The sequence below is a fragment of the Orcinus orca genome, chromosome X (genome assembly GCF_937001465.1).
Source record: "Orcinus orca chromosome X, mOrcOrc1.1, whole genome shotgun sequence".
In the NCBI taxonomy this organism is placed as follows: Eukaryota; Metazoa; Chordata; class Mammalia; order Artiodactyla; family Delphinidae; genus Orcinus; species Orcinus orca.
Window position 1 is genome coordinate 35,239,609 of NC_064580.1, and position 11,915 is coordinate 35,251,523.

Here is an 11,915-nt window from a genome sequence, read left to right on the forward strand (position 1 = left end):
AAAATCTAATTACTATGTGAATCACCTCAGCATTTCCACTTACAGGTTTTTTTTTAATTTATTTTATTTATTTATTTATTTTTGGCTGTGTTGGGTCTTCATTGCTGTGTGTGGGCATTCTCTAGTTGCTGTGCGCGGGCTTCTCATTGCGGTGGCTTCTCTTGTTGCAGAGCATGGGCTCTAGGCGCACGGGCTTCAGTAGACATGGCGCACAGGCTTCAGTAGCCATGGCACACGGGCTCAGTAGTTGTGGCTCACAGGCTCTAGAGTGTAGGCTCAGTAGTTGTGGTGCACGGGCTTAGTTGCTCTGCGGCATGTGGGATCTTCCCCCACCAGGGATGGAACCTGTGTGCCCTGCATTGGCAGGCGGATTCTTAACCACTGCACCACCAGGGAAGTCTCTCATCTATAGTTTAAATCAGGATTGTAATGATATTTGAGCCCCTCCAATAGAAACCAAGTAAGTCGTTTCTAAAGATACTGTGTAGCCCCAAATAAACATTTTTGATAAATATTGCTGACTGAATGCTGTGCCACAAACACTTTCTACTTCCAGCCAAGCAATCACCCATTTGGCACAAAATGAAATTACATGAGACGTTCTGTGTCTTAAAGATGGAAAACGTTTCCCTGTCTAATATTCTTCCAGGAACAAAATGACAATTATAACCATGATAATTATGACAAAGTCGCTTATTAATGGTGTACACATGAATTTGTTTCCAAATTTCTACTAATTGTAAAACAAAGAGAAATATCGTATGATATCGCTTATATGCAGAATCTAAAAAGAAATGATACAAATGAACGTATTTACAAGACAGAAACGGTCTCACAGACTTAGAGAATGATCTTATGGTTACGGTGGATGGGGGGAGGGGGAGGGAGGGGATAGTTAGGGAGCTTGGGATTGACATGTACACGCTGCTATATTTAAAAAGGATAACCAACAAGGACCTACTGTATTTTACAGGGAACTCTGCTCAATGTTATGTGGCAGCCTGGATGGGAGGGGAGTCTGGGGGAGAATGGATACATGTATATGTATGGCTGAGTCGCTATGCTGTGCACTTGAAACTATCACAACATTGTTAATCGGCTATACTCCAATATAAAATAAAAAGTCAAAAAAATAATAAAGAGGCTTTTTAAAAATAAGATTGGGACAAAATGCTAACCACAACATATTCAGACATGCCAGAACCTGAAAGCTTAAGGCTGGAGGCCAGCAGACTCACTACTGCCATGTTCCGAGGTTTTAGCATCTTCCTATCTTCTCCCAACTAAATCTTCATGAGGGTGTTTCCTATAATGACGATTACATTGAGATTAAATACCACCCCCTACAATTTTAACTTGGAATATTATGATGCGATTTCTGCATTTTTGTATCACGTGACAGTGGCTCCTCCATGGCAGATGACAAAAATGCCCTTCTTCCCGATTCCATAAAAGAAAAACTGGCCATTAACCTGGGACTCTAGCAAGGCATTTAGCAAGGCCTCTCATAATATTCTGTGGTCAAGAAGAAAAATATAGGCTAGATGATTATACAATTAACATGATTCATAGCTGGCTGAAACAACATACGCCAAAAGGTGCTAATTAATTAATTAATAAAAGATGCTAATTAATGGGCTGATATCAAGCTGAAGAAGCTTTCCAAATGTTCCAAAGTACTTTGCCCTTTGCCTAGCCAGTGCTGCCTGTAAATTATCAATAACTTGGATGAATACGTAGGATAGTTATCAAATGTATTCGTAAGACTCAAACACATTAGAGCACCAAGTTAGGACCTAAAATAATGAAGTAATGGGCTAAATCTAATGAGATAAAGTTTAAGTAAGATAAATTAAAAGTTCTGTACTTTGGTCCAAAAAGATCTGCCCTGCTCAAGAAATGGAATACAGAGAACTGGACAGCTACATGTAAAAGAATGAAATTAGAACATTCTCTAACACCATATACAAAAACTCAAAAGGGGTTAAAGACCTAAAAGTAAGACCAGATACTACAAAACTCCTAGAGGAAAACATAGGCAGAACACTCTGACATAAATTGCAGCAATATCTTTTTGGATCCGTCTCCTAGAGTAATGGAAATAAAAACAAAAATAAACAAATGGGACCTAATTAAACTTAAAAGCTTTTGCACAGCAAAGGAAACGATAAACAAAGCGAAAAGACAACCTATACGATGGGAGATAATATTTGCAAACAATGTGACCGACAAGGGATTAATTTCCAAAATATACAAACAACTCATATAGCTCAATATCAAAAAAACAAACAACCCAATCAAAAAATGGGCAGAAGATCTAAACAGACATTTCTCCAAAGAAGACATACAGATGGCTAACAGGCACATGAAAAAATGCTCAACATCGCTAATTATTAGAGAAATGCAAATCAAAACTACAATGAGGTATCAGCTCACACTGGTCAGAATGGCCATCAACAAAAAGTCTACAAATAATAAATGCTGGAGAGGATGTGGAAAACAGAAACCCTCCTACACTGTTGGTGGGAATGTAAACTGGTACAGCCACTATGGAGAACAGTATGGAGGTTCCTTAAAAAACTAAAAATAGAATTACCATATGATCCAGCAATCCCACTCCTGGGCATATAAGCATAGGAAACCATAATTTGAAAAGATACATGCACCCCAATGTTCATTGCAGCTCTATTGACAATAGCCAGGTCATGGAAGCAACCTAAACATCCGTTGGCAGATGAATGGTAAAGACGATGTGGTACATATATACGATGGAATATTACTCAGCCATTAAAAAAGAATGAAATAATGCCATTTGCAGCAACATGGATGGACCCAGAGATTATCATACTAAGTGAAGTTAGCCAGAGAAAGACAAATATCTTATGATATCGCTTATATGTGGAATCTAAAAAACAAATGATACAAACGAACTTATCTACAAAACAGAAATAGACCCACAGACATAGAAAACAAATTTATGGTTACCAAAGGGGAAAAGGGGGAGGAGGGATAAATTAGAAGTTTGGAGTTAACAGATACACACTACTATATATAAAACAGATAACCAACAAGGACCTACTGTATAGCACAGGGAACTCTACTCAATATTTTGTAATAACCTATAAGGGAAAAGAACCTGAAAAGGAACATATATACACGTATAACTGAATCACTTTGCCATACACCTGAAACTAACACAACATTGTAAATCAACTATACTGCAATTAAAAAAAAAAAAGAACGGGATACATAGAATTTTGTTAACCAGCTGCATATGGATGTAGCAGTTAAAAGAAGTCCATTTAAATAGTAGGCAGCATTGTAAGAAATAGATATTTATTGGGTAGTAGAAGGAACATTGGTTCCGGCATCAGCAAACTAGGTCAAATCCCAGTTCTGCTACTTTGGCTACTTAAACTCTGTGATCCTTACTTCCTTCTCAGGGTTGTTGTGAAGTTAAAATGTGTTAACATGTTTAAGTTCCAAGCACTTGTGTGCAATCAATATGATCTAGAAAAGTTACCATTTACAGTAAAATAGGTGGCCACGCCACTCCATTCTGTCCTAGAAAAAATGGTGCTTGAATGAATTCCAGGTGCCACACTTACAAGCAAAGTGGAGCTACTTCCGGAGACAGTGAGCAGGATGGATGAGCAACTCCAGAGAGACCACGAAAAACTGCTGCAGGAACTTGGAATAGCTGGCTTGAAAAATAGTGGATTGGAGACCCTATCTATTGGTATCTGATGGTGTGCTGCATGGCCTCCCAGAGGGCTCCAAGATGGGAGAACTAACCTAGAAGATGGAAATTACAAGAATGTGGGCCAGGGTGACCACTTGGTGGGGATGTTGTGAGCAATTTCAGCACAAGTGGATGGCTGGACTACATGACCTTTAACGAGACAGTCTGATTGTCATATTTCTATGACACTTAGCATGAAGTGGTTCCTTCTAATTTCTACCTCAAAGTAATGCAGAGTCTCCACTATCTTGAGTTGGGCTGGTTTCTAGCTTTTCAAGGATACCACCCTCCCACCAGCTCTTATTTCTAAATCTCTTATTTCTCCAATGTGCCTTCTTTGACCAGTTTACTGTTGTTCTGTATTTTGTTTAGGAATTTCTGGTTACTTTAAATGCCATCTTTCCCGGAACTATCCAAAGGACACAGAAGGGGTCATTTGTGAACGCTTTTCGGGAGATGGACCAGCAAAACGTGATGTTATGGTTGCTGAAGTAAGAAGGTAAATGTGGGAATTAATCTGAACTGAGCTCCAGAGTTGGAGCTGTGGACCAAGAAGTGGGGTGGGTGCCAGACACCAGACAAAGCTTTTACTGAGAATTTAGCGTATTGGAGAGGAAGCAGAGACCAGAGGCCTGGAGCCTGCTGGCCTGCAAAAAGTACTCAAAAGTTGTTTGCTCACCAGACGACTTCTGTTTTCCAGAGGCAAAATGAGGCCTGGGCAGGTTGCTCAGCATCTCCAGCCTGTTCCGGATTGTAACTGGGAAAACGCCTAGGGCAACCGCAGAGGCTCTTCGCCTCCGGCCGGGCCAGACCCGCCCGCTCCCCTCCCAGGTGACCCCAAGGAACCAATTTTTTTTTTCCAGGCGCAATTGGAGGGGAAAATTGGCGGCGCTCCGGTTGCCAGAGACGCCGCCGCCACTTCGGCTCGGCTGGGGTGAAAGAGGACGCTGGGGGGAGGGGGCCGTGGCTCCTGACTGGCTGGGGCACGAAGGCTTATTTGCATAATATTCCTTGATTGGCTGAAGCCGGGGGGGCGGTGGTGGGGTGATTCCAAGGGCCTGGAGCTCTGGCTCCGGACCTTTCCGTTCAGGAGTTACCCGGGTGGGCGTGAGTTGTTCTTCCGGCCCTGCGGGAGCCGAGAAGGCCCGGTTTGGGAAGTTTTGCAAGCAGGTGCATGAGCCATCTTTTTCTTATAGTGTTTAAGAAATGTGAAAGAACAGGAGTCAAGAAGCTGGGGGATGGAGAGTGACCTCGACACCAGAAGAAGGAAGGAAACAGACCGGGGAGGAGTGGAGGCCAAAAAGAAGGCATTAGGGGCTTTCTCCCAAGCTGGGCTTTTTTTGCTGGGATCCCTTTGCTAGATCACTTGAATTTCCGTTTTCTGCGAGTCATTATCACACTTTGCTGAAACTGGGAAGAAAAGAGGCAGGATCCCGGCATTTTGTAACTCAGATTTGAATACCAAGTTTTCATCAGAGGTATACGGACTTAAAATATCCAGAGGGTCTGCCATGGGAGACAAAATACGTTTTAATTTATAGAGAATCAGTTGTTGGAAACTGGATGTGTGTGTGTTTTTTTTCGAGATTACTTCTTGCAATGTTTTTTGTATGTCATGGCACATAGGGCTTAAAATCAAGCTGGACTATTTTGTACTTGCCGGTTGCTGAAGCAATGGGGGGAGGGTCTGTGGATCATCATAGACCATTTCCACATTTCAAGGTTTCTGACTCTTCACATAAACACCTTTAGACTATAAGATCCTACATAAAGTACAATTTCATCTTTGTAAAGTACTTTGTATTTACATAATAATTTGTACATCTATTATCTTATTCACAAATCTGGCACAGCCCATGGGATAAGCTCCATTTTATTGATAAGGAAACTGGGGCTGGAAAAGTTTGCAAGTCTCCACGTGTGTAAAGAGGGGGGTGAGATTATTTTAATGCTTGAAATTTATATAATGCTTTTTTGGCTCTATATTTTCCTTTCCATTGATTCTCCCAAAGCCCCTGATAGGTTGAGCAGGTAACATGATTCCAGTTTTTCTAGATAAGAAAACAAGGGCTATGACCTAGCAGAGCTAATAAGCCCTGGGAAGGGGGCTCCCCAGGCTGAGCTCTGTCTCCATAAGTCACTGACTCCTGTCCAGCCCTTGTCACAACAAGTCACAGTTTCATTCAAAAGACAATTAGGAAGATGGTTTGCTGTGGGAAAAAATTAAATATATATTACTAAGGTGAAACAGGGAAAAACAGGGAAAAAATAAACCTCTTATTATGTGCTTCTCCCTTTTGGCACTTTTTGTCCCGTGAAAAAACAGTGTACTGAAAGCACCCCTGAAAGGTTTTGGAGAAAAGAGATTCAAAATTAGAAACTTGAGTCTTCTTATCTGTAGGACTGTTGGAGAAGGCTGGTGTATGAAGGACAGACATGGCATGGGGATTGAGATGGTGAAACAAAAATGAAAACAGGCTGTGGTTTGGAGTCTCAAAGTGAAATTGAAGGTGCAAGGCTCTTAAAAGTTAAATCCAGCGATTTGGTACCTAGTTTAGGGCCTATTAAATGACCTTGCGTTTTAAGAACTATTTTTGGAAAGGTACATTTCAAACTCCCCTCCAAAAAAAAATATTGGACACCTCCCCCCTTTTCTGTTAAATGATTAAAGACACCCAACACTGGACCTACCTACTGTCACTCTGTCCTGGCCCTTTGGCAGCCAAAAGGCCACAGGGCCTGGGGCCTGGGATCTCTGAGTAGCGGGACTTGGACAAAAGTCAGGAATTTGGCTGCTTCACCGCATTGTCACATCTGATCTCTTGGAAAAATGTGCAGATCCGATTGTGGGTCGCTCTTCATCCCTGGCAAAGTCTGTTACAGGAAATATGGGGGAAGACATCGCCAGCAGGGAGACAAAAGCCTCTGAGGTCCCCCTCCCCCAGCAGCTGGCCAAGGCCAGGGCCACGGCGGGAGCACCACGCGTCCACGTGCACCCGGCATGCCCAGTCACCCTTCTTACGTAAGAGTCTTGGGATGGAGTTGCTGCTGCTGCGGGTCCCTCTTCCCCGACGGCTATTAATAAACCGGATCGGTAGTTTCCGGGCCACTGCCAGCATAGATGCGGGGTTGGGGGCCTCACTTTACAACCTGGGCGCCAGCACTTCGGTCATCCCACCCTGGGAGCGTGAGCAAGGCGCACCCATCCCCCCGCACTCCAGCCCGCCCTCTTGCGGGACCGGACGCCGGCACCTTCTTTACCCGCACTGTGCCTGGCCCTCCCCCCAAGCTGGCCTGCTCTGCACTCGGCGATGGCTGGGTGCGGCTGTTCTGTCCCTCCTCTGCCCTGCCCTGCCCTGCTACTGCGCCCTCCCTCCGCCCGGGTATCAGGCGAGAGGCGGGGCTGGCCCGGCGCGCCCCGCCCCCGCTGTAGAAAGGGCCTGGAGTGTTACTCGCGGTCATCCCCAGCTCGGGCCTTTTATCTCCGCGCTACCGGGGAGGCGGGAGGAGGAGACACGGCGAGTGGCCCTGAGCGCCGGCGACACCTTTCCGGGGCTCTATAAATTGAGCACCTGGGATGGGTAGGGGGCCGACGCCACCACCACCGCCCGCAGTCACAGTTCGGCCACTGACCGCAGCAGCGTCCGCAGGCAGCAGCATCCAGCAGCGGGAACACTGAGCTACCCAGCAGCAGGGGATCTCGAGGCGCCGGAGGAAGTGCGTGCCCCCGCCCCACCTCTGCCCCGTCAGCGTGGGTGCTTGGACTCAGGCTTTGCGGAGGGAGACGGGAGTGGGGAGCACCCCTTCCTTTTCTCCGCGGCCCTGGGCGGGGGGCGAGGAGGTGGGACTCCTGCTGGGAGTCACCCGGCAGCCGTCCCAGACAAGCTGTAACCAGGGAGGGAGGTGCGCGCGGGTGGGGGCGCCGGGCACCCTAGCCGCGTGAATAATCTGCTCTTTCGTCCCCGTCTCCCAACCAGGCCAGGGCTCGACCCAGAGACCACGCGCCGATATCGCGAGCTTCCGGACGCCAGAGCCAGGAGAAGTCGTGCTTCCCGCAGGGCCGGGCTTCGATCTAGACGAGAGTTGGAGAGGGCGGAGGAAGCCGGGAATTCCGCCGCACCGGCTGTAGCCAGGCCCCCGGCGCGGGCCTCAGAGAGCGCGTGAAAGGCGTACAGCCCCTCGCCCCGGCCGGCCATCCCGTGCCCCTGCGTCCCTGTGCTTCGGCGCCCGCGCGGCCACCATGATGCAGGTTTGCGACACCTACAACCAGAAGCACTCGCTCTTTAACGCCATGAATCGCTTCATCGGCGCCGTGAACAACATGGACCAGACGGTGATGGTGCCCAGCCTGCTGCGCGACGTGCCACTGGCCGAGCCCGGGCTGGACAACGGCGTCGGCGTGGAGGTAGGCGGCAGTGGCGGCTGCCTGGAGGAGCGCAAGCCCCCCGCCCCCGGCGCGGGCGGCGGCAACGGCAGCTTTTTCGCGCCCTCCCGGGACATGTACAGCCACTACGTGCTGCTCAAGTCCATCCGCAACGACATCGAGTGGGGGGTCCTGCAGCAGCCGCCGCCGGCGGCGGGGAGCGAGGAGGGGAGCGCCTGGAAGTCCAAGGACATCCTGGTGGACCTGAGCCACCTGGAGGGCGCGGACGCCGGCGAGGAGGACCTGGAACAGCAGTTCCACTACCACCTGCGCGGGTTGCACACTGTGCTCTCCAAACTCACGCGCAAAGCCAACATCCTCACTAATAGATACAAGCAGGAGATCGGCTTCAGCAATTGGGGGCACTGAGGCGGGTTGCCCGCGGCTGCCCAGCACCCTTCCCGGCCCCATCTCTCATCCTCTCTTTCCTCAAAGCTATTTTCTTTCTGGCTCTAGGGCACGATGGGCAAACTGCAAAGTTGGGGGGCTGCGTACGTGCAGGGGACGCGGCAGGGCTGCATGGAGGAGGGGTCTTCTTTGGGGAGAGGAGAGGAAAGCGGTGGCAGAAGAGGTGGGGTAGTGCTCAAGGATTTCCCTCTCTCCCGCGGGGGTGGGGAGGGGGAATGAGGGGGCTGTGTTCTACTTTGGTGGGAATAGGACTGAGTTGACGCCCTGCATTCAGTCTGTGCTTTTCCTGGAGTTTCTTTTCTGTTCTTTCCGGAGAAGGGCCGAGAAAGAGCCATTCCAGGGCGCGGCGCTGGGTTGCCACATTTGGGAGCGCCGCCTGGAGTTGGGCGCTAGGGAAGGCGGGGCGGGCGCACAGCCTCCCGCCGCCCTGCCGTTGGGCTGGTGGAGGCCGCAGCGCTGCTAGGGTTGCATCAGTTTTCCTGTTTGCACTATTTCTTTTTGTAACCGTGGCCCCGTCTTAAGTATTTCCAATCTCCTCGCTCTGAAACTTCGGCGATTCCATTGTGGTAGGCGCACAAACAGCACTGTCTGTCGGTAACCGGTACTACTTTATTAATGATTTTCTGTTACACTGTAGAGTTGTCCTGTGGTACCCCTATCCCATCCTTTTCACACCACCCCCTCAAAGTGTGTAAGCTGGCACTGTGCCAGCTCGTACGAAGCGTGCCACTCAGTGAAAGTAATGTTATTATGAGAAAGCGGACTTACCCGAAATGGAACCAACTGACATTCTATCCGTGTTGTACATAGAATGATGAAGGGTTCCACTGTTATGTGTCTTAAATTTATTTAAAACTTTTTTAATCCAGATGTAGACTATATTCTAAAAAATAAAAAAAAGCAAATGTGTTAACGAAATTTGACAAAAGTTTGTTGCTTTCTAATCCACCAATGGATGGCTTAGTAGTTAAATAAAATACAGTTAATTGATTTTTTTTTTTTTTAGCAAAAACCAATTTTATTTTTCTCTGGTATTTCAAAGTGGTAGATAATCATCTCCGTAAGTGTTCAGTTTTGTTTGGGAAGAAGCTACCAAGCTTTTTATTTCTAATTCAGTACCAAGGTAAGCACATAACATCTCAACAAAAAGTTCATAAATATTCAAAGAATTTGGGAAGGTACATATATTACAGTTTTCAACCAACTTGACTAGCTTATTGGAGTGCTTAGTGAACATTTTGAATCTTTTAAGGGGCTCAAGCACGACCTATGCATTTTGAGGCCTAGAAACTTATTTTAAAGGCAGAAATTTCACTTGGCTACTGAGAAGTAAAGAGTCGGAAGAAAAACACCAGCTAACACTAGTGCACGCATCTTGCAGGTCTTTATTTACAAGTCTTTTGCGTTAATCTTAGGAGAGACTTAAATGTGTTATAACATGTGCTGTGGCCTCTTTGACTAGTTCCCAGTGAAGTGCTAAGCTTTGTTAAGCAGTGTCCAGCAATGCTTCCAGTTTTCCAGGGAGCCAGTCTGCCGCTGTGGACAGCAGATCTGAGCATGGCTGCAGTAGGGCCCTTTGGAACACTTCCTTAGATGCCATTATGATGCTTTCCTGGGAGGGTGGGACAGGTGAAACGCAATGCTCTGTATTTTCTCTATTTCGTGATTCGTTTAGGGGGGATAAGTGTTGGATCGACTTCAGTTTTCGATCTTGAAGTCATGAGACATTCTCTAAGCTCATAGAGCTTGAATTTAAAATACATATAACTTTGCAGTTTAAAAAAAAAAGGCAAAAAGTTTTTTTGTGCTGTGGGCAGCTCAAACCTATTATCAGCTTTTAGCAGCAGTGAAAAAATGGGGAAGTGTTAAGGCTGGTGCCTGTGCTCCCAGAGAAAGTTAATAGTTAATATATAAAGATAAGCTAGGCAGCGCCAGAAGTAAGGTGTATGGCCTCTTGCCCTGTATCCCCTTGAAAATCCCAAAGTGCAAGCAAAAAATACAAAGGAAGGAAACTACAGAAGCCACATGGTAGAAACGCCAAGACTTGGAGCCAGAAAGTTGTGTGTTCAAGTCCTCTTGTTATTACATATTAACTGTGAGAATTTAACTCCAAGCTTGTTGCCACATTTGAAATTAGGCATAATAATAACTACAAGGCTTACTTTGTGGAGATGCAGTGAGTGAAAGGAGATGGTATATAGAATGTCTGATGCTTAGAAGTTTCTTTAGGTGCTACTGAAGGGCACTACAGGTTCTCTCCAGCTCTCTGAACGTGGCTTGTATCTTTATCTCCCTCCTTGCCTTTCTCCAGGAATATATGAAGTTTAGGACAATATGTTCACTTTAAAAGCATAATTTCAATTACATACATGAAACCACAGGTAAACTATTTCCTTTCTCAAAGTCTCAGGGAAGAAGCTGAATTAAAATCAAATAGTCATAGTTTGGGCAAGCGATAGCAAGAGTTTTATGACATGTTAACACGATGTTTTCAGAACATTCTTGTATATAGAATACAGAAAGGTAGATGTTGATAGCAAAACCAAACTGTAAATAAAGCTATTAACTTTATTTTTTGAAAATATTCATGTGAGAGTATTTTTATATATAAATAGTGATTCTGACCTAGGAGTAGTGATGATCACTGTTAAAAGAGGATTGGATTTTTTCATGAACCAGTAGCGTTTCCCAGGCCCAGTAAGTGTTATTCCACTGATATAACTATTTTATTCAAGTTCAGTTTATGCAATGATACAAAGTCAGATCCCTGACCAGATTTACCTGTTAAAACTTCTCAAGCCATTTAAAACTTTGCAACTTCTGAGGTAAAGTGATAAGTGACTTCATATTTTTAGGTCTTTCCTGAGGAAGCTCAAAGTACTTCATAGATTTTAAAAGTTGCAAAATTGTGTGGACCCTCCTTCAAAGAGCTCTCAGGGATCATGGTTTTCTGCAAGTGCCCATCTCCGTGGCAATTTGGGACGAAAGGGAAGGCAGGGATAGATGAGCTGGGCAAAGAGGAACAGCTTAGATTGGAGTTGATTACCCTCCAGATATTTACATTTGATAAGAATTTTCTACATCAAAACCTCACACCAGAGCCTTTGAGAAGGCCTGCGTTTGCCTCTAAAAACAGCTTTCTGCTTTGCGCACATGGGGCTTTTCGTGTTTTACATTTACACAGTGTTCCTTAGTGGTCTAGCCTGATTTACTCTTGCTCTGAACCTGAACCCATTGTTAGCATGTCACAGCTGCTGGGATTATCCTTCTCTGGACCAACTTGAAAACTAGTCTACTCTTAACAATGTTTTTAAAAAATGAAAGTTATTGTCATTTGCGTAT

General features: G+C 45.8%; 1 protein-coding gene and 1 long non-coding RNA gene across 5 annotated transcripts in view; one reads left to right on the forward strand and one right to left on the reverse strand.

Annotated features, from left to right (window-relative positions):
* Positions 1 to 7,185, reverse strand: part of LOC117197248 (uncharacterized) — a 51,353-nt gene extending 44,168 nt beyond the window's left edge. For 3 of the 4 annotated variants that reach the window (XR_004477776.2, XR_004477777.2, XR_004477778.2), the window contains exons 1-3: positions 6,765 to 7,183; positions 6,434 to 6,616; positions 4,422 to 5,952 (exon numbers count right to left, since the gene is read on the reverse strand). This is a non-coding gene — a long non-coding RNA (uncharacterized LOC117197248). Of the gene's footprint in view, positions 1 to 4,421; positions 5,953 to 6,433; positions 6,617 to 6,764 lie in introns of all 4 variants that reach the window. The other variant, XR_007474824.1, reaches the window with a different exon arrangement.
* Positions 7,186 to 7,982: 797 nt separating this feature from the next.
* On the forward strand, positions 7,983 to 9,491 carry MID1IP1 (MID1 interacting protein 1). Its single transcript, XM_004281345.4, has one exon. The coding sequence runs from the start codon at positions 7,983 to 7,985 to the stop codon at positions 8,532 to 8,534; it is 552 nt and encodes a 183-aa protein (XP_004281393.1). The 3' UTR covers positions 8,535 to 9,491.
* Positions 9,492 to 11,915: the final 2,424 nt, after the last annotated feature.

Bases quoted from the DNA above. Each gene is read 5' to 3' on its own strand.
- MID1IP1 (XM_004281345.4), top strand. From the start codon at position 7,983: ATGATGCAGGTTTGCGACACCTACAACCAGAAGCACTCGCTCTTTAAC.